This window comes from Protopterus annectens, chromosome 2.part0 (assembly GCF_019279795.1).
Source record: "Protopterus annectens isolate FY-2018-M chromosome 2.part0, PAN1.0, whole genome shotgun sequence".
In the NCBI taxonomy this organism is placed as follows: domain Eukaryota; kingdom Metazoa; phylum Chordata; order Ceratodontiformes; family Protopteridae; genus Protopterus; species Protopterus annectens.
The window spans coordinates 1,266,554,892-1,266,582,056 of NC_056728.1; the positions used below are offsets into that span (position 1 = coordinate 1,266,554,892).

General features: G+C 38.9%; 1 protein-coding gene across 1 annotated transcript in view; it reads left to right on the plus strand.

The window, feature by feature from the left end:
* The window catches only part of LOC122793438 (RNA exonuclease 1 homolog), a 1,054,392-nt gene that overhangs the window by 982,045 nt on the left and 45,182 nt on the right, over positions 1–27,165 (plus strand). Inside the window, exon 16 of the mRNA XM_044061436.1 lies at positions 12,541–12,661. Coding sequence (XP_043917371.1) covers positions 12,541–12,661 — 121 coding nt within the window. The remainder of the gene's footprint in view (positions 1–12,540; positions 12,662–27,165) is intronic.

A 27,165-nucleotide genomic window follows, 5' to 3' on the forward strand; every position in this document is an offset into this window, starting at 1 on the left:
GACCCTGTTGGAATATGTTAAGTTACATTCCTTAAGAATCTGTAAACCCGATAAAGGTGGTGGGGTTGTAGTCTTTGATCAATTAGACTACTTTGACAGGATGTTGGGCCTATTGTCTAATGATGCGTATATGATTAGTTCAAGGTCTGAGGTAAACCACGCATATCATAAAATTAAGAGCTCCTTGGACGAAATGTTTTTTGAGGGTAGACTTAACCAAGGTCAACACAAATACCTTACCACATTATTTCCCAGGTACCCTTGTATCTTTGGTATACCCAAGATCCACAAGGACCTTGTTAATCCACCTATGCCCACTCGTTGATGGGCGCGGCTCTCCTACATATCCTTGTGCCAAGCTGGTTGATACTATCCTGCAGAAGTACCTTGAGGATGAAGAGCAAATCTGTAAAGACTCTTGGTCTTTTCTTGATAAGTTAAACAACATTCCATTCAGTAGAGAGTACAATTTCCTGACAATAGATGTCAAGGATTTATACACTTGTATACCTTTGCAGATAGCTTTGGACTGGGTGGCCTTCTTCCTTAAGAGTAAGGGTGCCCGCCCATGAAATATCCCTTGTGATTGAACTGTTGGACTTGATCCTTTATAACAACTATTTTTTATTAGGAGAGAATTTCTATCTACAAAAAACTGGGGTGGCTATGGGGTCCCCTTGCGGAGCCAGCTTGGCCAACATAGTGATGTCATACTGGGAAAGGGAGAACATATTAGACAATGAGTCGGTAGTAGTGTCTAAGATCAAGTACTACACCCGTTACCTGGATGACATCTTTATTTTATTAGAGGGTGAAGAAGCTGATAGCCTGTTATTATTAAATTTACTTAATAACTCCACTGACTTTTTAGTCTTTACCTCTTCCTTCAACACTGAGGCAATAGCCTATTTAGACGTATGGTTGGCGAAAAATGACATCTTGAATAAATATGTGGCCAGCATATATAGAAAGCCTACCTACTCTAATTCTTTTCTTCATTTTAGTAGCTGCCATCCTAGCTACCAAAAAAGGTCTGTGGCTAAGGGTCAGCTCGTATGAGCAGCCCAGATGGTGAGCCTGGACGATGACTTTCTTAGGGAATGTGACTTACTTAAGAATATGTTCCTTCATAGAGGCTATCCGCTTAACTTATTAGACAACTTAGTCAATGAGGTGATTAACAAAAGATCCAGTGGGTTTTACAAACCTATACTGAACATCAGTTCTTCCGGGTTGGCCGAGTCTAGGTTAGAATGTATAGGTGGAACTACTCCTATACATAATAATAACACTAAATTAATTCTTACATATTGTCCAAGTAGTAGGTCTATTATGGACATCATTACTAAGAACTGGAACTTGTTCCATTCCAACCTTGCAATTTTGAACAAACTGGGAGTTAAACCTGAGGTTACATATAGAAGGGGTAAAAATATGAAAATGTTGTTGGAACAACCTGAGCGGCTGAGTACCCGTACTCCCGGGATGTTCAAATGTCAAAACTGCAATCAATGTCGTCACATTCTTGAATCAAACCGATTTGACATTGATAATATTAGATACGACATTAGATGCAGATGCACTTGTAATTCTAAAATGGTGGTCTATGTGGCATTATGCCAAAAATGCACAGGTTTTTATGTAGGTAAAACCGAGCGTAGATTTAAAGATCGGATCTACGAACATCAATATGCAATTAACAAAGCGAAAGATGAAAATGCTCTTGCTAAACATATCATCCAGCATAAAGACCACCATTTTAAGTTTATGGTTATAGAACAAATGCATGACACTATTAGAGGAGCCCCTGTACACCTATTATTAGAGGCGTCTGAATTGCGATGGCAAATTAGATTAAATGCCTATGCTCTACCAGGTCTCAATGAAGGCTGCTCTATTAGCAGCCTTCTTAAACTTAAGAACCTGGTTAGATAGTCTTTTTGCCTTTATGAGTTTGTAACACACTCTAACTGTTTTGTGTTTTGTACTTGTTTACATCAGGTAGTGGCTAGTGTCTATTTAGATGATAGGCTAACAACTGGCTGATTTTATGATTGTCTAGTTTAATTTTAATATAATGTGAGTGATTGAACTCAAGTCCTGTGAGCTTGCGTTTTAACTTTAAATTTTTATTCATGGTTCAAGGTGTGCCTGATTGGTTAATTGAACCTTTGACTTAATACTGCTGGATATTTAAGCTGCTGTTCAGTTAAATGTAGTTTGTAATACTTTTTGTCTGAGGAAGTCTGTGTACACCACAGACGAAAAGCGCTTCATTAAATTCAACTTAAATTTAACTTTATTTTCCTGTGACTTCTGTGGTACTTCTGTGTGTTGACCTTCCTGTTATATCAACTATTGCTGCTAAGTTTTTCTGGGATGCAAGCACCATTTTAGCTTAACCATCGAACAAAGTATCGTCCCTTGGTTGGACCTTCTTACAGCCACATAAAGAAAGATTGCTAAGCAGCCCTTGCCACCAGAGCAACCAGGTTGTTTTTCTGAACCCCAGGTGGGTGACTGCTGTGGCCAAAGCTGGTTCCTCAGACCAATCATCTTTTTCTTTGAAACCCTCTGGTGTAGACCATACAGCCACCATGGACTGTGGGTTAGTCACGTCTTGTGCAACTGTTGGGGTCTCCTCAGTGGGCAAGGAAGAGCCACTTTTTTAGATGTGAGAAGGGAGAGGGAATGTGCCCATCCCTGAGAAAGCTGACAGTACTGGCTCTGTCATTTCACCTTTTCCTGTTAAAAAGATGCAAAAAACTAAACAATTGTCTCATCCTGTATCATTTACACTTCACGAGTAATTTATTGGACTTTGCAGGCTCTTGACCTTTCTTGTAAGATAACTACTGGTAAAATAAAATTAGATTCCTCTATCCCTGAGGTTCATGAAATGGAATCCATAGCGGGTTGTGAAGTGACAGATGTAGGTTTTTCTCCTCCGGTTTCTGATTCATATTCTGAGGAGAGAGTGGTTTGTGATCCTCCCTGTGAGGAATCCTCTTTCTCTGTGACTATTTCCAGGATGAACCAATGTTTTCAGTGGGAGAATAATGAGGTTTCTCAGTTAGAAGAAAATATGATTTGTGACAACTGGAATTTCCAGAACCTTCACATTTTCTCAGCCTTGGAGGATGTTTTTGTCACAAACTGCAGTTTCCCTGATAGTCAGCCTCCTACCCCAAGAAAGCAGACGGGGTATAAAGTTACTCAGTCTTGTGCATCAATCTGTACACCAACCTGACCCAGCAGCTATAGCTTTAGTAAATCCAGCTGCCGTTAAACTCTTGTCAGTTTTAACCCGTCACCTTCTGATAAGGATGATAAAGCTTTTGATAAGTTTATGGGAAATTGTATGCTTCTGCAACTTTGATTTTTAGGATTCTAAATTGTCAGGCTCATACTAATTGTAAACATATGAGGCAAGTTTTGGCTTCTGTTTCCTCTTGTGAAGAAAAATCTGCATATTGTATTTTAGTTTATTCTCTTTCTCATTTTACTACTCGTTGTTTACAACTCTGAAGATAATTCCAAGGCTGCTGCCACTGGTACTATTTTAAGGAGATTTTCATGGCTGAGTTTTCAGAACCTCGCAGAAGATGTCAAAAATGAAATTTGAATTCACTCTTGGTTAGAGATTTAGCTTCTGGACCTGGACCTTCTGCTGTAGAGGTCATCAAAAAGTGTGATGAGAAGGGAAGTTGATTCAGGGAATCTCTCCTTTTTCAAGTTTTCCAAGGGGTTCTCTGCTCCCTTGTCTAAGGTTGGCAAAAACAACAGTTTCAGCAGAATGCTTGTAAGCAGATGTTTAAAAAGTAATGGCAGGAATGTTACACAAAGAAAGCAAGACCCCCTCCCCGAGCAAAGACAGTCAAATAACTTAGACTGTATGCATGGCCTTGCTGTCCCATCCCACCCTGAAAGTCCCTTAAAGCTTCCAGAAAGACTGAATCTCCATTTATATCTTTGACAACTGATTATGACAAATGCACTGAATATGACTCATATAGGCTACAGAGGACTGGGAGGAACTTCCTCCCTTTCAGGGGATTCCTCCTCATCTGCCAGACCTGACTCTTCTCTCTTGCCCTGTTTTACAACAGATGTTGTACTAGGAGTAATAGAAGCTCTTCCTCTTCCCCAATCATTGGAATATTTTTACTCAAGGATGTTTTTAGTGTCAGAGTTCTTGAGGGACCTGTCCTAAGCCAGTTTGTGATAGTGCCCAAGTTCAAAATTCTCGCACTTCACAAACTCTTACCCCCCCCCTCCTCGTTTCAGTTTTATAGTAACCCTAGATTTAAAAGATGCATATTATCACATTCTTCTCCATACAGATTTCAGGTGTTAAGGTTTTCTGTGTCTGGATCGCATTATCAGTTCTCAGCATTACCCTTTGGGCTTTCCACTACTCCAAGAGTGTTTGCAAAGTGTTTAGTTCCTGTGATAGCTCACTACAGGTTTCACAGTATCTACAATTTTCCATATTTAGACGACTTGCTCATCTTTGCAGATTATTTCATAAAGCCAGGAATCTCTGTCTTGTGTCAGACATCTCCTGCACAGGTTGATATTCCAAAAGAACATTTAACAGTCTTTTCTGGTTCCATCTGACAATATTGTGTTTTTGTGGTCCCTACTAGATACCTCAGTGCAAAGATATTTGGTTCCACACACACAAAAACTATTTCTGTATTTAGATTTATTCCAGAGGATTTAATTCAGACTTCTGTCTTTGCAAGAGAGCACCTCAAGATTCTGGGTCTCTTGGCTTCCATAATTGTCATGATGTTTCTTACAAGACTCCACATGAGAAAGATACAGTGGTATCTGAAATCTCTTAGTCCCAGCATCAACACCCATTGTCTTTTCAAATTCCAGTACTGGGATTTGTGAAAAGGGAAATCAGTTGGTGCCTTGTGGACTTGCCAGATTTCTTAGAACCCAGGTCTCCCATTCTCCTGCCCTGCTCCGAAGCAGTCAGTTGCAGTAGATGCCTCAGACTTTGCTTGGGAATCAGTGTTAATGGGCATAAAAGTACAGGGACTTTGGGATAAAGAAGACAGATAAAAACACACAAACATAAATGAGATGCTTGCGCTTTTAAATGCTTTCAGCTGTCTGAATCATCTGTGGTTCTTGGACCTCTTCAACGGTTAACAGACAATATGTAAACAAGCAAGAGGGATAACTTGTTGCAGTTAAACTCTTTTTTCTAGAGGCTCCTTTAGCTGTTTAAAATTTTCATTTAAAGGCTCACTGCTGCTTTTCAGCTGTGCGAAACATTTCTGCAGTTTGTTTCCTCCTTCCCTGTTGCTATAATGTTTTTATAGCTGGTGTTGCCCGCCCCCAGTGTAAATTTGATCTGGGACCCTCCTTCCAGTCTAGTGTCATTACGTCATTCTACCCAGTACAGGGAGAACATTTGAGAAGGCCAATCAGCTTAGTTTCTGCTACTCCTTTCTCTCTTTCCACTAAAAAAAAAACTTTTCCTAAGCTTGTTTCCTGCCTTTCCTGTGGGTAGTCTAGCCTGGATATAGATTTGCTGTGTCCAGGACTATTTGTAGGCTTCTAGGGCCCAAGCCTTTCTGTGTTGGAGGGAAGCCTTCTAGCTTAATTTTGCTTCTTAGAACTAGCCAGTTTTTTGTTTCAGCACTTGTTCAGAACTTATTGTAAGCACTAAATAAGCTACAAATTACTACAGCACTCGACTTTCCTCACTGTCTAGAGGAAAACAGTTTCTAGTACTTAACAAATAAGCACCTATCCAGGCATCTCTAAGGGTCAGCCCCCGGTGTTTTCTCCTGTCTACCTGATGAATCTGGGCATCTTGGTGCAATGCATTAATTGCCTCATGTACACAGACGACCCTCTCCTCCTACCACCCAACACTACAACCTGTGAGAGATGCACTTATATAGCCAAACTGGAAGCAAAGCTCTCTTCACCCAAGACTGGACTAGACAGTCAGGAGGAGAAGGTAAACACTTGCACCACACCACACTCAGCACATAGTCCCTCAAAACCTACACCACCAAAACACACACATAGAAACACAAAACACACACCTACATTTGCGGAAGCTCTCGGTAAAAACCTGCCCAAGCAACAGGGACCTCCAAAGCAGAAACACAAGCAACCTCCACCCCCCAACACAACCCAAATGACACATAGCCCACAAACTCAGTGTGCCACTCAACCACATCCCATAAGGCATAACAACGTACCCAACACTCTAGTCATAGGTGACTTTATAGTCAGGCACACTGATGTTCCACTCACCAGGCTAAACAAGGAGAAAGTTACTGTCAGCTGCCTGTCGAGTGCCAGGATCCACCACATAACGCATGCACTCAGGTCACTCCACAACAAGTACAAATATGACTCTGTCATTGTCCATGTTGGTGTGAATGACCTGAGACATACCTCCTTGGACTACATGAAAAGGGACATGAAGGAGCTGTCCGATCTTGTAGCCCAGGCAGGTATGACCCTAGCCCTGAGTAGCATCCTGCCATCATCCAGAATGATACCACAGTACAAGGACAAAATGATTGACTTCAACAATTGGCTAAGCTTCTGGTGTCATTCTAAGGGGATCCAGTATCTATCTGCCTGGGATGACATGATCGACAAGCCACAATGCTTTGCCAGAGATGGCCTGCACCTGTCACCCCTGGGATTCCGGATACTGGCTAAGGCTCTAGCCACCCCTATAGTGCCTTTTTTAGCCAAGGTTCAAATGACAAATTCACCACCCTAACAGGTACAGGCAAGAAGAATCTGAGGGTATTGCTACTCAATGCTAGAAGTCTAAACCTCAAAATGCACTCTCTCGAGGCACTCCTAAAAATGGAGAACATCGGCATCTGTGCAGTGACAGAGACCTGGTTCAAGGCTCCAGAGAGTACCCCTGCATTACCAGGCTATAATTCATACCACACCTTTCAGCCACCTAACCTGGACCGAACACTAAAGGCGGAGGCGTGTCCATATTCATTAAGGATATCCACACCTCCAGGCTAGTTGCTCAGCATAATGCATCCGAGATTATCCAAGTGCAACTAACTCTGGGCAAGACCGCAATCCAAATTGTAGCTTGCTACAGATCCCCCACCATGCCCCGGGATTCCCACTCCTCATTTCTTAATACACTGGAAAATATTAGGGTACAACCTAACACCCTAATAATGGGCGATTTCAACTACCCTACCATTAACTGGGAAAACTACTCATGTACCAACTCTTGTGCTCAACGTTTTCTGGAATTCATAAATTCCAATGCCATGGATCAACTTAACCACACCCCCACCAGGGGCAGCAATATCCTAGACCTGGTTATTACCAACATGGGCAACAGGTGCTCCACACCAGAGGTCAATTCCTTGTTGGTCAGATCCGACCATAAACTAATAACCCTAGACATCCACATCCCTCCCCCACCCCCCATTAGGGAAACCACAGTAAAAAATTTCTCCAAAGCCAACTTCACGCTTCTTAAGACCGAAGTGGCAAACTTCACGACACCCATGCTGACGGACAATAGAGGTATGACTGCTGAATCCTACACAAATGCACTTTATATGCACTTACATGAGTGCATGGATCGTGCAATCCCCAACAGAACCAAGATGCTATCCTCCAAAAAAAGGAAGCCAATCTGGTGGTCCCTTGCCATAAACAAACTCTACAACAGAAGAAAGAAACTGTTGCAAAAAAGAGTAAAATCCCATGATTGGAGAAACTCCCTGGTCAGCTTCAGTAAGAAGCTGAGATCCCTCATAAAATCCTCCAAAGCTAGTTTTGAAAACAAAATCACCACTGACTCTAAAGACAACCACAAAGCATTCTATAGCTATGTCAAGAATCTCAATGGCAACACTCAGATCTGCTCTGAGTTACAGCACAATGGCACTAAGTATACAGAACCAACAGATATTGCCAACATCCTGGCAGATAGGTTCAGTGCTAACTTTATCCCTCTGTCATCCCCTAAAGGGCCCATCTCTATACCAGAAGAATGCAAAGTTCCTGTAATCAAGGCTGCACAGGTAAAAAACACACTATCCAAAGCCAAGAACACAGCATCCATGGGACCTGATGACATCCCAGGCTGTGTTCTACATGAACTACAGAACTAACTGGCACCCCACCTAAGTACCATGTTCAATCATAGCCTCACCTCAGGCTGTGTGCCCACTGAATGGCGCACAGTGACAGTTATCCCACTCCACAAAGGGGGAGCCACCACAGACCCCAGAAACTACCGCCCCATTAGCCTAACGAGCCTGGTCTGCAAGGCTATGGAGCGTATCATCATGGAAGTTATAAACAATGACATTGGTAATCTCCAAACTCAGGACCCCACCCAGTTCGGGTTTGTAAAAGGCAGATCATGTCTACTAAACCTGATAGACTTCTTTGAAGCCGTCACCAAAGCCGTAGATGAGGGTAAGGTGGTTCACACAGCCTATCTCGATCTCTCCAAGGCTTTTGACACCATCCCCCACTCTGGAATTATAGATAAACCCACTAAACTAGTTATAAATCCCTATGTCACATGATGGGTTGCCAACTGGATCACTGACAGAACCCACACTGTGAAAGTAGCAGACTCCAAATCCAGCTTCAGACCAGTGACAACTGGAGTACCACAGGGTTCAGTCCTGGGTCCTCTCCTGTTTGGTATCTACTTCTCTGAAGTACAGGCCAACACAGAAGGTCTTTGGCTAATGAAGTTTGCAGATGACTGCAAACTAGGAGCCATAATCAAAACTCCAAAAGATGTGAACATCCTACAAAAGGGCCTTGCTGAGACAGATGCCTGGTGTCAAAGCTATGGCCTCAAGCTCAGTGCCAAAAAGTGCATTGTCATTCCTTTTGGTAAAAACTCAGTACCCATGAACTACCACATGGGTGGTAGTCTATGTAACACCGAAAGTGTGATAAGAGACCTTGGGACACAGGTGGACAGTAGTCTCTCCTTTGATAATCACATCGCCACAGTAGTCAGGAAATCCTTCTATGTGGCACACCTCATCACAAAAGGTTTCTCATCCAGGAAAAAAGAGGTCATTGTTCCCCTCTACTCGTCACTCATTAGACCCATTATAGAGTACAATGCCCCTTTTGGTATGTACCTCACAAGACATCTACAACAACTGGAAAGGCCACAGAAATACCTCACAGAGGATTACCAGCCTCCGAGATGCCCTATGCAGACCGTCTCAAAAAACTGCAGCTTTACTCCGTTGCATATCGCCTACTCAGAGGCGATCTCTGCCTAACACACAAAGCTATGTCCAACCCAGAGCTTTTAGACATGCTCCACTTAAAGAAATCCCAATCCCTACGAGCTACACGCTCTAGGGACCTAAACCTCGTCACCACAATAAACAGAACATGCTGGAGGGATAGATGCCTGTCCCAGAGACTTCCCATACTCTGGAACAAACTACCTATCTATATCAAACAAAGCTCCTCATTAGCACTGTTCAAGAAAAATCTTGATGATTGGATGGGAGATAGGACATTCACCCCGGGGATCACTTATGTGGCTCTGCTCGACAGTGGCACAGGAAAATAATTTTCTTGGGTGGCGAAAGCCAGGGTACCTTTGTCTAGGCTTATATAGGCCCTAGGGCCAATAGCCTAGTACCTACCTATGAACCTATATCTCCCCCCACCCTTATCCAAACTACCCATGTTAGCATAGGATATAAGCTTAATAGCATAATGTCTCTCTTCAAGCATCTTACATTCCATCAGAGCATAAAATGTGTGACTGACAAGCTGAGTAGGACCAGGGCAAAAACTCACAAATAAGAACTGAATCTGGGGGTCTTCCAAGATTTGATCCATCTATGGGGAATCCCTCAGGTAGACTTTTTTGCTTCTCCGCTAAACAGTCAACTGGCCAAATTATGTTCCAGGACTTGACACAAGAAGGCCTCTAAGACAGATGACTTTTCTTTTCCATGGACAGGAATGTTCCTGTATGCTTTTCCACCCTTTCCATGAAACATATAGGGTACTTCTCATAGGTCATGTGTTGACTCCCTTCTGGCCTTGGGAACAGTGTTTGTCTTCTTTTGGAACTGGTCATGGCCAGTTACCACAAGGATTGTACACAGACTGGATTTACTCACAGAGGATCAGGGGGTGTTTAATAAAACTCAACCCCAAACAACTGCAACTAAATTCCTGATTTTTTTTTTTTAATATCTTTATTAAATTATCATAGGCAATCATGCCTTTATAGAAATGAAAACAAACCATATTTACACAATCTTAGTTGCATACATTTTACATCACAAACCATATCGAGACAATTTTAGTTGCAAACATTATACATCACTTATCCACCTAATCATTGTCAAGTCAAATATTACATGGCTCATTCAAATTCTGTCTTCTTTTAAACCTCATTCCTCCCCGGTATGTATTGTTCCACAATTCACATTTTTCCTATATAATTCACTCCTACCCTTTTCAAAAGATCCCAATTTCAGTTGTTTTATCTCTGTTACTATATTCACTACTTCTAGTACAGTTGGTTTATTCTTTGATTTCCATTTTCTAGTAAGTGCTTTTTTTGGCAACCACCATAATTAGACTCAGCAAGGCCTTACTATGTCTAGGCAATTCCAATTCTGTATCATAGCTCAGAGAAATCATTTCCTTAGTTGCACCTATCTGCTGACCCAGTATCTATGACAGAGTAGTTTGCAGGGAATCCTTAAAGTCTGCCAACTCATTACACTCCCAGAAAATATGTTCCCAATTACCTCTTTCTTCCCCATCACACCTCCAGCATTTGTTGTCTACCTGAGGAAAAATTATCTGGAGTCTACTTGGGGTATAAAAATATCTATGTATACATTTCCAAGCAAAAATCCTGAATCTTCTAGATTTTGTTGCATATTTGGGAGACATACATATATCCCATCATTGTTTCCAATCTTTCTAACCTCCTCTGATTAATTCTTATAGTTATCATGTAATATTTTATATGCTGAACTAATTATTCATTTTTAATGGCAGCTTCTGTTCTGTATTCTACTAAAACTCTACAAGTGCTGTTTTTTTGTTTAGGACCCTCCATTTTTTTCTCTTTGCCTCTACTCTGATATTCATCCTTGATGGGGAAGGCAGCCTCTAACCTGCAGTCCAAATAAATTATTGGCGTCTTCCCATTCTATTACCTTTCCCTCTCTAGTTATTTGCTTCAAATACCTTGGTTCTTTTGTCAGTTTTCTCTCATAAATTCCAACCCCTTCTTGCCTATTGTCTGTATCCCTAATTGCAGTCATCTCTATTGGCAGAATCTCCTTTCTCCATTCCTATGTTGGTTTAGTTCTTAGAATACTTTCTGCTACTTTATGAATATAATATTCTGTATGATCATTGTTGTTCTACTTAAAGGTCTGCATCCAAAATCCCAATTTCTCCTTGCTTCTTGAGCCTCCCCCCGTTTCATCATCATCATCCCTTTCACTTTGAATTATAGGTTTCTGCTTGTGCTATGTATAGGAGCCTTAACTGTGTAGCTCTGAAATACCCCTTCAAATCGACTAATCCTAATCTGCCCTGTTCTTCTAGAAGAATCCTCTTATCTCACATGGCTCTTGTTGTCTTCCCCTCCCAGATAAAGTCCTTCAGCTCTTTATTAATTGCTATCCACAACTTCTCCTCTGGTTGATTAAAATAAGCTTGACCTGTGTATATGGCTAATGGGACTTGCATTTTAACTGCTTGTATCTTACTATCCATATCAGTGTAACAAAGCTTCCATTTTCTCAGTTTTTGTATTCTCTCTTGTTTAGTCTCTTTCCAAATATTCTTAGCTGCCATACCAGAATCATTTTTAATTCATACTTCTAAATATTTCATTTTCTCATGTCCCCATAAATATGGATATTGCTAAACCAATTCATATGTGGGTGCATAATTACTTCATCCAGAATTTTTGAGCAAAAAAGTTGAGAGGTATGCCAGACTGGATCCAGTTATAGAGGGAACCTGGAGTGAAAAGCTACACTAAATATTCACAGCAGCAAAAAATATTTTGAGTACAACAGGTGATTCTAGCATGGCATTAATTGGCTCACAAAGACAAATGGACAAAAAGTTAACTACTAACATGGTAACAGCCTAATGTAAACTCCTTTTAAATAGGTTTCTGGAAAGTGTGATTTGCACGTTTGCAATACAGATATTCATAGCAGTTAATGAAAGGCAAAAAAAATCAAATATGATTGTATTGTTTAAATGTTTACTGTGGAGGCTGTACTGGTCATTTTATGCACTTAAGTTAGATTAAATGCAGTAGTGGTATCCAGATCCTATTTATGTAGTGTTTTTTATGTCCTGTATTTGTGTCTCATTTGCCCTTGCATACAAGCATGTTTTGGAAAGGACACATCCTTTTGGATAATTTCAATGGAATACGTTATGCGGTATATTTTGAGATGGAGACAAGTCGTTCATTTTCATATCACACTGGCTTACTAAAATGCTCTGTTGTTTTACCAGCTTCTTCACAGCAAAGTGGTTGATACTTCACTTATGTTCCCACATCGACTGGGCTTACCATACAAAAGAGCACTTAAAAACCTTTCTGCAGAGTACCTAATGCGTATTATTCAGGATAACTGTAAGTCTTAATTACAATTATTTTGAGCATTTTCTTCCATTGTTCTCACGTTTTTATATTTATCTTAAGTTTTACTTGTAATTCTAGACTTCTAAGGAGAATATTATCTGGACAAAAAGAAATATAATAAGAGTAAGATGTTAAACACTGAAACCTAAAATGTTTAACGTATAATAAAGATCGAAGGATATAACCTTAAATCTGACCAACAGGTATACTGGTTCTAATCACAGTATAGCAGCTTGTATCGCTATCTGATATGTGAACACTCTAGGAATATGAAAATACCCAAGCTGTTACTTCTGAAATATTCCTTCTGTTGCACGTTTAATGTAGCACTTTGAGTTGCACAGTTATGTATTAGTACATCTCAGGCTGGACACAAGTTTTATTGTACTGTGCAGTAGTGTAACTTAATATGAACTGTGCATATACCTATATAAGAAGAGCATACAGGTGTTTACATAATTCAGAGATGAGAAAAAGGTACAATATGTGTCCCACGAATGAATAAAGGCATTAAGAGTAATACTTAAGTCTTGAGCATCATTAATCAAATGTGTATGTTTTGGTGTGTGGGGGGGGCAGAACTAAAGCTACAGCACAGAAGAGGTGAGTGGTGCCCATGTGAATTGTTATCATTACTGCCAAGCCTGCAGATGATCTGAATTAAGGAAAGTAGCAAGAAAATTGTCATGGCATTTGGGGTTAGCTTCCAGATGATAACATTTGGGAAATGAAGTATGCATTAAACTGACTGACCTGACTATGAATAATTGCTTAACGTGTGGGCATGCATGTGAATGAATTCTTTTTCTAGATGAGTCAGTAGCTAGCACAGGCTTCCTCTCCCTTCTTTGATGAGCTGTTGGCTTGAAATGTTGCAAACATGTTTCTGATATCTTTTTAGCTTATGCCTGAAAGAGTTTGCATTAATCTAGAATCAGAAGGGCCTTCAGCTGTGTATTTTTCCCAGCACAACAAATTGCTTTCAAGAGCTTTCCATTTTTTTTTCATGAACAGGTTTACGTCATGTTCTTGTTTACATCCATATAATTTATAGTTTCATATTTTTAGTATTATTAATGCAAAATACTTAGTGCAGCAAGCAGTATCTTTCAGCTGTAAACAGAACCAGATTTTCCAGCTTGTCATTTTAAAATATCCCATCACGTTAATATTGCCTGTTTTTGACACTGGATATTTATCTATATTGGTGCACAGCTTTGAGCTCTTCCTTTTTCATGTGTGATTTTCTCATTTAGTCCTTCTCACCTTTACAGCATCACATATACCATTAATTAATGCTTATAGACGAGCCCTAAATATTGAAATATAAACATTCACATCATATATTTATTTATTATTATTTATTGACATTTGTTGACCAGGAAAGTCCACTGGGCCAGTGACTCATTTTCAGTGGAGGCCTGGGGAGAAAAGCTTCATACAATCACAGAAATGTTTGCATAACATCAGCTTAACTTTGAAAGTCAAGAAAGTTTTTACACAATACAAACTGAAGTAGATATACAAGACAAATATATATTATAGAGGTATACAATGCAAGAAAATAAACAGTGTGTTAGATTTTTAGTAATTCTGTTTGTATATTCTCATAAGTAAAAATACTGTTTAATCAATTCTGTTTATTCAGCTGCAGAAATAAAGAAAGCAAGAGAGATTGGATACGAAGACAGATAGTGTAAATTGCAACTATATTAAGTTAGTAAAAGTATTTGTAGTTAGTAAAAGTATCTGTAGTTTATAGTGGCCAAAACATTTAAGGTGGTTTAATTATGACTGCAAGAACAGATAAGGTTATATATAAATTTAAATATAAATTTTCAGACCTGAACAAAAATTAAAACAGACCAATAGGAAACAAAATTATATGATGATTTATTTTCTATTTACACATCTTGCCTAACAGAAAGGTTAACATAATAATAATAATAATATACTATGATTGCTTTATAATCTAAGGTTCCTGCCCTTCTGGCTGTCAGCGGGACATTCGCAGTCAGTTTCAAATGCTGCATCACGTCACCAGCACCATGAAAAGGTGGGACAAGCAATTACTGTTTTTTTGCCATTCTATTTGTAAGAGCCATGCTTGTTCACCTTTCTTCTGTATTCACTTGTGTCACCAATGCAGACCTAGAGAGAGAGAGATACTCTGTTAGGTCCAAATGGTGACAGTAGTTTAGTTATTAGGGTGTGACCAATGACCTGCAGGATTTGAAGTCAAATGTTTTCTGTCGGTAGAGGTTGTCCTGCTTACGGAATTCATTGGCTTGGTACTTGGTTGTTTGAAATTTTTTTTGGCGGAAAAAGGAAGTAAAACAGCTTTTCAGTGGTGTCTGATGTATAATGTTTGCAACTAAAGTGGTGTAACTTTGTTTTTCATTTATATAAATGTAAGATTGCCTGTGTCATATGTGATAATTTAGTAAAGATGTTTATTAAAAGATACAAATTGAAAGCAAAAATTGGATTCTAGGAACCAAATTGTCCTCTATGCATAAAATAACGGTACTTCTCCCAAAATTATCAAGCTGGGTATATTTTCCTGTGCACCTTTGTTAACCACCATTGCGAGTGTTCCCAAATAATGTTTTATTATTTGGTTTTGTTCCTAAACATCGCAATTCATCTTCACTAGTAAGCAGTAAAATATTCCCGTTTAACTCCCTGTAGACGAACAAAGGGGTCAACTTTTAGTGTAACCTTTAGCAGGAACTGTTCAAAATAAGATCATTGGTTTTCTTCAGATTTATTATGTTTACGTCAAGGCTGGTAACTCGGCACGTAAAAATCAACTACCAATCATTAGCGGACCGGAGTTCTGCTGTGGCAACCCCTAACCGGGAAAAGCCGAAAGACACAACAACAAAACCCAGCTTGAGCATCATCTTAGACATCCATCTCTGAGTACTGTGTAGCACTTCTCCTTGTGTGTTGTCATAATGCTATGAGTTTCAGTTGGTTTATAGCATTGAAGAAATATTGCTTCAGTTAAAACACCAGTGATTATTGATGATGGTTCACAACTGGCTAGTTACCAGTTTCTGGTTGGGGCATTGGTGAAAATTAGGAAGCTGCAATTATGCACTGCTTACTGTTAAGTAAATAAACACAGTAATACTAATTAGTTCATAAGACAGTATACATTTACCTGGGATTGGAAGTGTGTTCACTGCATTTGGTTTATTCCTGGCTAAGTTATCAATAGGGCATCTGAGGTAGTTTTAAATTCCATGATTGTAGTCCAAGATATTACATGATGTGCAGTATTAGCATTAAATAAATGAAACCGCTTCGGACAGTAAAATTGCAAGGAAGTCTATGTAGGAAATGGTTACTCAGTGACGATTTACTAAAAGAATGCATTGTGGTCTGATATCTCATTAGTTAAGGCAATTAATTTTGTTTACTCAATGCATTATCTCATTTTTATTCATTTGTTAACTAGGCCAACTCACTGGACTTGTCTCTGACTTGTTCAAGATTCCACAGTAAGACGGTGATGATGGAAGGAATCAAAACCCTCTAACCCTCCATTACAGGAAATAGCTTGTTAACCGCCCAGAGTCTTAATCTGTAGTACTAACTACCAGGCATTGTTAAACATAATAATAATAATAACGAACCACTGAGTGAGAAAACAGGACCCTAGTGGGGTTAGTTCATTCAGAGGAAGGGTGGACTTGCATCTCTACAGTCTGCCCGTTGCTTACATGTCCGCCTAAAGAGGCAGAGAGACATCTTTACAATATTTTTTTTCTGAGATGGCACCATGGAGTGGTAGAGTTGATGGAGTAGTTGGAAAGTACATCAGGATATGTTCATTTTACTTTGACCTTTTTGCTTGTGGTGGAGTGTACCTCAGCCACCATCAACTGAATCAATTGTGGTCATAGTCTCTGTAGGACAGGCAAGGGATGTAACAGTCCATGTACAGAAAGTGCAGTGCTGTCAGACGTGCTATCTTTCTGATATGGTATGGTGTTTATTTGGATTGTTGTAGTATGCATAGCAAATGACACAACTTTGGTACTCGCTTATGACGTGATATTACTAGGCCTTCCAAGATATCCCTTGCTTTTGTGTTGCATTTTACTGTTCAGACCTATGACTTATGTACTCTAAGTGTCTTCTCAAGATATTGGAAGATATCTTGAACATTAAACTATGGATGCATTTTATTTCTTAAGAAAAAAAAATCTTACCTTAACCGTGATTTTTGCTCAGGCCATCTTTGGATCAAAAGGTTGGGAAAAAACACTAAAATGTAAAACAGAGCATCTAAAACACCATGGTTTCTGGGGGCTTAGTGGCGTCCAGTACCCTGGCTTAATTTATTTTTTCTCCCACAGTCTTTGTTACACTGTTCACCACAACCTTAGTGATGTCATACATTTGATCACACCCCCACTTCCCACTTTTGAGATTTGAAAAGGTGGCAACCATCTTGTACACTCCTCTGCATGGTTCAAACCCATCCTTGTCTATAAGACATCATTCTAGAATTGAAGTCCAATATTTTTTTCAAGGTAGCCACCTTAGCAATATACTTCTCCCAGGATGTTGTTGACTTTCCTGTAATGGTAATTTGTCTTTCAGTAAATAACAGCCTGTTTCCCTTTGGTATTCTCCAGACTTCCAGTTTCTGGTTATTGATAATAAAACAAGATAATTACTTGTGATTTACATTTTTTTACAGTGAGCAGCATATGTTTCTTTATCTGAGTTATTAAAGCAAGAACTACAATTAGCAACTGGTGTAATTCATCCTTTAAACTTACCATCTTTGAATTGAGGAGATGAGTTCCCAGGTCCTTAAATCTTCCTCATCACTGATCCAGCAATGTACTTCTACATTTGAAAATATCTTGCCTCTGTGTTTTGTGGCATATAAAGTTTGCAGATTTCCTAAATGTCATGACTTTGTAGCATACCTGGGCATCTTACATATATGTGAGTGTGTGATATATATATATATATATATATATATATATATATATATATATATATATATATATATGGACATCTTACATATGTGTGAGCGTGTGAGATATATATATATATATATATATATATATATATATATATATATATATATATATAGGTTTACTATCATATATTTGAACGGAACGTTGCCGACAGAGTAAGTTGGGAAAGGAGTGCTGCAAAAATTCAAATAATCAAATACAAAAGTTCTGAACTGCAATATCGCGCCCCCTTTTTTGACCCATGTTAGCACTTGTTTTTCGTGTAGAGCAGTCGGAAATATCGACTTTGGTGTTTTTGTAACATTTTGACTGATCAGCATTACGGGATCCACTTAAAAGTGTCGCTGATATTCAGTGTCAAGCACTGGGCACTCCACATTTTGATGGTAAACCTTAATATATATATATATATATATATATATATATATATATATATATATAAATTTCCCCAGTTTATCATCCAAATAATGAATGAAGGTTCAAAGAGCACAGGATGTCGAATTACAGTTGGCTGAATCCCATTTTGCCGAAGTCTGCGAGTCTCCAGTTCAGAGAATACACTTTGCATTCGTACATATGTAGTCGACCTTATTACTAGAGATTATGGTACAGTGCGGATCGAGAAATATACCTTTTCCCACTGTAGTGTTATCTCAGAGTTGGATTATACAATCTGCAGGGGGGGTGACATGATGTTCAGTATAGATCTGCAGTCCACGGATGTCGACAAAGGTCAAATTCGCAACAGGAAGTGTGTTTGCAACATTCTGACCTTTTCAGCATTCTGAAATCGGACATAAGTCATTCTTTTGATTGGAATTTCTTATAATGTTTGCACATTTCATAGTAAACCTATTTCCCCATATTTTTCATCTATTTCTTCAGCAAAAGTTGCTGTCATTCTCTGCAGCTTGTCCCTATCTTTAAGAATTAATTCATTAACTCCCTTATATGTTATACTAGTCACTTTTTTTTCTTGTTTTATATGTATCTTCCCCAATGAGTCTTATGCCTTATTAGTTGCTCTCAATATACACAAACACTGGAATGTGATGTAATATATTTTATTAGATCATCAGAGGTTTCGCAATTACTCAAGCTAGCACGGCTATATATAGTTCTTAAATATACACTTGTGATTAAAAGGCATTGCTAGGATGGGGCAAAGGTCAGTTGGCTTATTAGCTAAAAAAAGAAAAAAGTGATAGTGTTTTGTTTTTTTTTTGAGGGGGGGGCATGATTATACCTCAGAGAAGAGAGTGTGTGTGTGTCTGTATTTGTCTGAAACTTTGAAAAGACCAGGTTACTACTATTGAAAACTTCCTTCTTTTTCAAGTTTTAATGTTGCACTTTCAGAAAGGTACTCTGTTAGATCTAAATAATGAAAGTAATTCAGTGATTGGCTGCAGTTTCAAGAGGGTATGGCTAGTGGCCTGCTGGAGTTGAATTTATGTATTTTCTGTGGGTAGAGGTGGTTCTGCTTTCAACAGGCATGGATTTGTCCATTGCTTTTTTTTTGTGGAAAAAGGAAGTAAATGGCTCATAACGGACACAAATTGAAAGCAAAATTTAAGTTCTAGGAGCCAAACTTCCCACAACCCATAATGGATCAGTACTATTGCCAAAGTTATCAATCAAGGTGTGAAGACTGGTAGAGATGGGTGAAGGCTGCCAGCCTAGCCAGATAGAATTGTGCAGATAATTCTATCATTTGTAAATATGAATGTTGTGGCAACATTGCCATCTGTTGTAAAGAAAGCTAAGTCAAGCATTTCTTGTTGGTCCTTTGAAATTAAAATTATTTCATCACTGCCTTTGATGTTTTACAAGTCTGCTCCAGTCCTGCTAGATGAAGGCTTCCTGCCTATTGTTTTAAGGCTAAAGTTAATGACCAGAATTTACATGTGGAATGTCCTTTATTGCTCTTAAGTGTAAAAGAATGTAAATGCAGTTTCTGTCAGCCTGGGAACTCCAGGAAGTGTAAAAAGATGATGTAATGTTTTAGCAGAATTGCAGTTTCAATTTAAAAAAGTGAGAACCAGAGATTAAGCATTTCTGTCTGACTATCCAACTCAGCACTGCTTTATGCTCTCATTATGTAAGTAGTATGTTAGAACTGTGTTTTCTTCTAGAAGTAGCTAGGAATTAGAAAATATTAGACTAAGTGTTTTTTTTCTGTGATGTCAGAACTGTACTACTGATTTATTTTAAGTATTTCTGTGTGATCTCTGAACTTTTGACTAGCAATGTACAGTAGAAAGTATTGTCTTGTGGCTGTAATTATTTATTAAATATTTTGAAACTTTTTAACTGTGGCTGGTTTGTGTAGAGATAATTTTAGCTCTTTAGAGTACTTGTATGCCTTTGGTAAAACTGTACATAGCCACTCTAATAAGCCTTGACTGTAGTCACACCAATTGGATAATAATATTGCACAGTAATAATTGGACACCCTTTTAATGGCCTTTGAGTAGCTGATGATAATTAGCTGGGTGGTGGCAGGGTACTACCATATAGTCTGGGTAAAAGGGGCAGAAGTGTTTGTGTGGTTGTATAACCTCTTATCTCAAAGTGTGTGTGTCAGCTACTTGGGCAGGGACATGAAGCACTGGTTGGACAGAGATGGTGCTGGAGATTTTAGCTTGCCCAGCTAGGCTGAGATCTGGACCCTATAGCTGTGCCAGTGGGGAGTCTTATTGGGGACCTGGGGAGCAAGGGAGTGACCAGCCCTGGACTGTGATCTCTGTGTGCTCTTAAGGGAAATTGCACTTTACTGTGTGTATTTGTTATCCTTTCCTCTCATCTGAGACACCCCCTCTTGTGTTAGTGGTGAGGATTGTGGCTCCTTGATTGCTGGGCCAGGGCATGGGTGTCACACAGGGTATGTTTTATGTATGGCCTGCCATAAAGTAAAAACTGTTCTCTTTTCATTAGCTAAACTATTATCATGTATAGTGCACTAACTCCACACAAAATCCATACATTCTAACCTAATATCTTTTTCTCTTGGTAGCCCCTGTATTTTTCATAATACACCATTTCACTGTGAAGTGGACATTATTGCAAATTTCTGTTATTTGTTAACTAAAACTATCTCACAAAGATTGCTTGTTTAAACAGACTAACAAATTGTAAAGTAAAACTTGTTTTCATTCCCTGGATTTCTCTAATCTCCCTGCATAAATCTTATATTGTGATTTATTTCTCATAGTGTCAAAACAGCCTCTTGCGGGGCGGCCACAGTGGTGCAGTGATTAGCTTTGCAGCCTCACAGCAAGAGGTTCTCTGGTTTGATTTTCAGCTGGGGTGCCTTCTGTGCGGAGTCTGCATGTCCTCCCCATGGCCTGGGTTTCCTCCCACATGCCAAAGACATGCAGTAGGTGGATTGAACACTCTAAATTGGCCCTAGGTGTGTGTGTGTGTGTGTGTGTGTGTGTGTGTGTGTGTGTGTGTGTGTGTGTGTGTGTGTGTGTGTGTGTGTGTGTGTGTGTGCCTTTTGTGGAAGGTTGGGCGCCAGGCTGGCAACTCGACACCGTAAAACTCCACTGCAATCATGAGCAGACAGATGATCCACTGTGGCGACCCCTAACCGGGAAAAGCCGAAAGAAGAAGTGTCATAACAGCCTCTTGAGCTGTTATCTTCTCAGCTGAAGCGACACTAACATTAATGTGATGTGCAGTGAGCTAGCCTGAAAGTTTGAGTAATTGCAAGATCTGTGCTAGTCCAATAAAAGGTGCATCACATCCATCTCCCATTGTCTGTGTTTTCTGATAGTTGACAAGTACAGCATTTTCTAATTTACACTGAATATATTACTTTGTCCTTCCAATGTCTCAGATCCCTTTTCTTATTTCCACTCTGCCAGCCAATTGGTTTTACATTATTCATCCATGTATGAATCCTTTCTGTAACAGTTTTCTCATAAAGGCCAGTACTTGTTTTTATGCTTAAGATAAACTACCCCTTGATGCACTTAACCCCCATATTGTATCCCCTTAACAAGTTTTCTCATTTCCTATCATTAACGTCATGATTCATGGGTATTTTCCACCATTCATCTTATTTCCAAACTGAAAAATTATGCATCATCTTCACCTGCACCACATCATAATATAATTGTAGGTCAGAGATATTTAACTCTCTTGATTCCTCAGATAACATTAACTTTTATTCCAAGTTAACCCTGACTTGCCTGCCAATCATTTATATCCTGTTATGATATTCCTGACTGACTTTATAAAATTCCCATGGTGATAAACCTGAAAGTCATGAGAAGTGAGATAAAACTGCACTGCATGTCCCACCTGGTCCTCCTTCAAACCTATTGACATTATTTTATTTGTATTTTGCCTGTTTGCTGACTGGTTAAGGCCAGTGGATAAATCTTTCCTTTTCGGGTACAAAACATGAACACTGTCTGGTTAAGCGGCTTGCTCAGAGTTGTACAGCAGGCAGATGGCATAAATCCCTGTATCCTCAGCTCAGTCTTCTGTGATAACTGCAATATATCTTTGTAATGTCCTTCTCTAATATTTTCCTAGCCATATCCTTAAATACTACCATAGCTGATGATGTTATGTATGCAGTATTTCCAGTGGAATGTAATTACTTGCCACTCCTTGTTTTCATTTTGTTCACTTTGTACCCCAGCACTTTACTTAAATCATCCGTCATCTGAAATAACAAATCAGTATCCGTCTTGGAGTAAGGCAAAGTAGTACATATATTTTAAACTCATCACCCCGGTAATTTGTTCGCATGCAAATCCAATGCCCTTGACAGTGCAGCCAATGGCTCCAAATGTAATGCAAACAACATGGGCACCCTTGCTTTGTCTCTTCTGTGTATTCTAAAGGTAATGGCATGCTAGAATGTAGCTGACTTTTATTTTATGCATGCACAGTCTTCAGTAAACCCAAAAGGGCAGTTACAGCTTCATTAAACAGTACAATTTTAACCTGTTGAAACCTGTCTCCACATTGAGACTCACTGTCTGTAAAAGGGTACTTTAGCTGTAACACCCTTTTCATCGACAAAAACATTTTTAAAGTATTATCAAAGGTCTCTCAACCAGCATAAAACCCACACTGATCACTGTCTTTCAAGCTTAGTGCTATCATGATCACCAGTACTTCTGTAAAATTGTATAATCATGATTTATAACCTACATTAATCTACATGATGAATTGTTTTCATGGAGTTCAGCTAAACCACATTTTTCCTACGTGTCTCTGGTGTTGCTTGGGCTTTAGTTCTGAATTAAATAGTAATATTACCTTCTACCTTGTTTCTTCTGATTCTGCACTGTAGAACTGAATTGACAGGCTCTCAGTATATGGCATGCTTCCCCATACCCTTCCTCTTTAATTCTTCCAGTGCAACTGACTGCAACATGTTATCTGCTTCTTCCATCATAAGCCTTGATAACTCTAAATTTTGCAGAAATATTGCATATTTTAAATTCACCATCTCTATACAGTTTTTGGTATTTCATACAACTTTTTGTAGTATTGTATAAAATACTCTTCGATCAAGACTGGTCCTCTACCAGCACTCCTTCTGTACTTACTTTATATTTACTATTGCCTTTTATGCCCTCTGCTGCCTAAGTTGCACTGCTAATGTTCTATGGCAATCTATAAAGTTAAAAAGATACTTGCTTCTTAGATTGTCAAAAAAGTCATACTTTTTATGTAACACTTCTAGTTCCTTCCTTACCCTTCTGACTTGCTCAATATTATAACAATCACTAACCCACATGTTTTACAACTTCCCCAATTTCTCTTCCAGCTGTTTTATTTAGCCTTTGTAGTCCCTGATTATCTGGACTGTGTGTAAATATACCTCATTTTAACTTTGTCTTAAACTCATCCTATTCTAGTGTTTGTCAGTTATACTTGATCATCATTAAATCTCATTTTATTAGCTCTCTGCACCAATCTTTGAAATATTTCAGTTGTTAGAACTCTATTTGGGTCACTCCAATCAAGAAGGTGATATGAAAAACATGTTTCATTAATGCATGGTGTACCGTCCTGTTATTTTCCAGATATGCATATTCAGTTGTTATATATATTTTATCTAACAAGACCTTGTATGATACCTATTTAAGTATACACACTGCAACCTGGGCAATTTAATATTCATTGCAGAGGTAAGGTCTGTTGTCTTTATATATTTAACCATGTACTTCCCCATTCTCGGAAAATACAGTACCTAAGACCTACTGTTGTCACTGGTAACCATATTCCAGTCCCCCACATAAGCTACAGTTCTTTCCTAAGATGATGTAATTTCTCTTGTCTTTCAAAATCCTACTTGCATAGTCCCTAGTGAATATGAATATATATGTGTGTGTGTATCTATACGTACATATATGTCTGTGTGTGTGTCTGTATATGGGTTCACTTTGGAATCTCAAAATACTGAAATGTCGAATTTTAATATCTCGAGACCAAATTGTCGAATCTGCAGTTGCGCGAAACTGCAGAATATCAAACCCGCGGGACTGATGGTGCGTTAGGTAAGTGTTACGTTCTTTAAGGGTTTTGGAGAGGGTTTGTGTGTTTGTGAGTGCGTTGTGGAGTTTTAGGTGTGGGTTAAGGTAGGCAGGTAAGAGTGTGAGTGCGTCAGTGTTGAGACTGGTGGTGTTTGTATGTATGTGATGTGCTTGTGCAAGGAGGTTGTAGAATGTGTGGTGGTGGGTTTTCTGTCTTTCGGTGTTTATTGCAACCTTGGAGTTGGTAAATATAAGTAGCCGGGGTGTGGGGGGCAAGGGTGCGGGAGGCTTGCCCCCCTGCTTATAGGAAGTGTATGTGTGTGTGTCTGTGTTAGTTTCTGTTGTTTTACTTTGTTGTAGTGTCTGGAGGTAAGTGTATTTGTTTGTATGTGTGGTGTAGTGTTTTGTTGACATTTGCAGTTTTGGTTTTCGGGTTTGTGAGTTTTCGGCTTTATAGTCTCAAATTCAATATTTCAGTATTTAAAAATTATAAAGTGAATCCATGTGTATGTATGAGTGTGTGTGTGTATATATATATATATATATATATATATATATATATATATATATATAGGTCACTGTCGCAATGTCGAAACACGGTTTATCGCAACAGTGTTTTGGCGGACACAATTTAGCAAAAATGCACTTTCACTAAATGGAGAGTGGGAAATTAAAGAAAGAATGCAGTTTGCGTGTACCGTTAGTAGTAAATCAACGTATAGTTTTGATTTACAACTAACAAAGCTATCACTGACATCGTGGTACAGTGGGGATAAGGGAATATTCCCTTTTCCCCATTGTAGTGCGATCTCGGCGTGAGAATAATAAAGTAGGGGTGGTGTTGGGGGTGCAGGGGGGCTTGCATAACACTGTTTAATGCTATTTTTTTTTTATGTTGATTTCTTTAGCGAAAGTGCATAGTCGACAATATGCACTTTTGCTAAAGTGTATTATCAGAAACACAATTCGATGGATTGTGTTTTCGATAATACAACAGTGACCCATATAATATATATATATATATATATATATATATATATACACACACACACACACAGACACACACACAGACACACAGACACACACACAGACACACACACAGACACACACACACACACACACACACACACACACACACACACACACACACACACACACACACACACACATACAGAGAGAGAGAGAGACAAACACACACATATACATATAGACACTACAATGCTAGTAATATTGCACCAAGTTCTTTTCTGTGGGTCTGCAAATGAAGACACCACTCTTCATGGCCAATAACTTTTAATAAATGCATTATGTTCATTATCTTCCAAATGTTTTTCTTGCAGTGACATTGCCCACAGTTTCAGCTTTCTTAGATATGTAAGTAGTCAAACTTTCTTACTTAGACTGGTTAAAACATTGACATTCCATGTCCTTAAGTGCATCCATTTTCCACTGAGCTCTTCACCACTTCTTTTTTTTTTTGTTTCGTCTGCTTTATATCATACAGCTATTTCTACTTTTACAGAAATTTCAGCTTCATCTGGAATTATCAATATCATTAACATATATACCCTAGCCCATATGTGAAGTAATAACTTGCAAGATGAAGTAGTAGAAAAAATATTTGGCAAAAGGTAAGGTTTACTGTTTACCCACCTTTGCAGGCATACTTTGCCTAGTCACTTATTCTAAAGTAACTCCATTCTCTAGGTGTTCCACTACCTCTTTGTTGGCCTTCTTACAGGGTTCCTATTAAGTTGCTGAATCCCTGAAACTTCGAACCTGAGAACATAGAACTCAGATGTTCAAAGTTTCAAGAATTCGAAAGTAAAAAAATATAAACCCTGAAACCTACCTAACTGTTGCAAGCAGGGGGGCAAGCCCCCCTGCATCCCCCCACCGCCCCGCTCTTTAAATATACCAACTCCAAGATTGCCGTACAATGCGGAAAGGGAAGATTTCCCTTTACCGCACTGTAGTGCAATCTCGGAGTTGGTATATTTAAAGAGCGGGGGGTGTGGAGGGTGCAGGGGGGCTTGCCCCGCTGCTTGCAATACTTTATTTTTTGTCTTTTGTTTTTATTATTTTTTACCATTATCAAAGTTCTGACACTTCAAACATAAGGGTTCGACCTTATGGTGTTCGAAGTTTCAGAACTTCAATAACATAATAGGAACCCTTCTTACATGTCCCATTCTACAACAGCTTTCAGACATAAAATTCTTTATATATCAATAGTTCAGTATTTAGTTATACTTTAAAGTTCCTTTATGTGGGGTTTTAGGAATTGTATGAGACATCAGTTCATCCTGCAACTGGTTGATCCCATAGGTAATAAGCAGGTTCTCTTGTCCTTCCACCCATGTGCCCCAGTGAGGTAATAATTAACCTACAGTTCATCTCTTAAGTGCACAAATGCTTCCTGAAATTTATCCAGGATGAACTAGCTTTCAGTCCGGAATTCAAGGCAGTATTTGTCAACAACAAACCATCTTAACATTTTCATTACTATCAACATCTTAAAGAAAGAAAGCTGAGTTCACTTTAATTACAGCAGTTAATTTTCATCTTCTTCTACAGCATTCATGTACAAACTACTTGGCACTTGTTTGTTTTTTTGCTGCTGTTTCTATCAAATGATTTCCTTAATTTTTTAATTTGTTCCATGATGTAGTCTGAATTCTTTCCACTACATCATCCTCCCTCTCATTTGATTCAGCCTTTTCATTTCACTCAACATCTTCCTTTCCTTTGGGCTTGTACTGCATTATGGCTCAAACTGCTTCTTCTAATTCTTTGTCATTCAGGAAGAATACTGAAAACACAGCCAAGACAGTACAAGTAATACTTAAGTTTCTTTAATCTATACTCCCGCAAGATCATTAGGAACTGCATCCTTTGCATTCTTGCACAAAATGTATAATCATAAAAAATTCTTCTATCCCACTTTCTATCTTTTTACTTGCCTGCATAACAAGGAAGAGATGGTCTT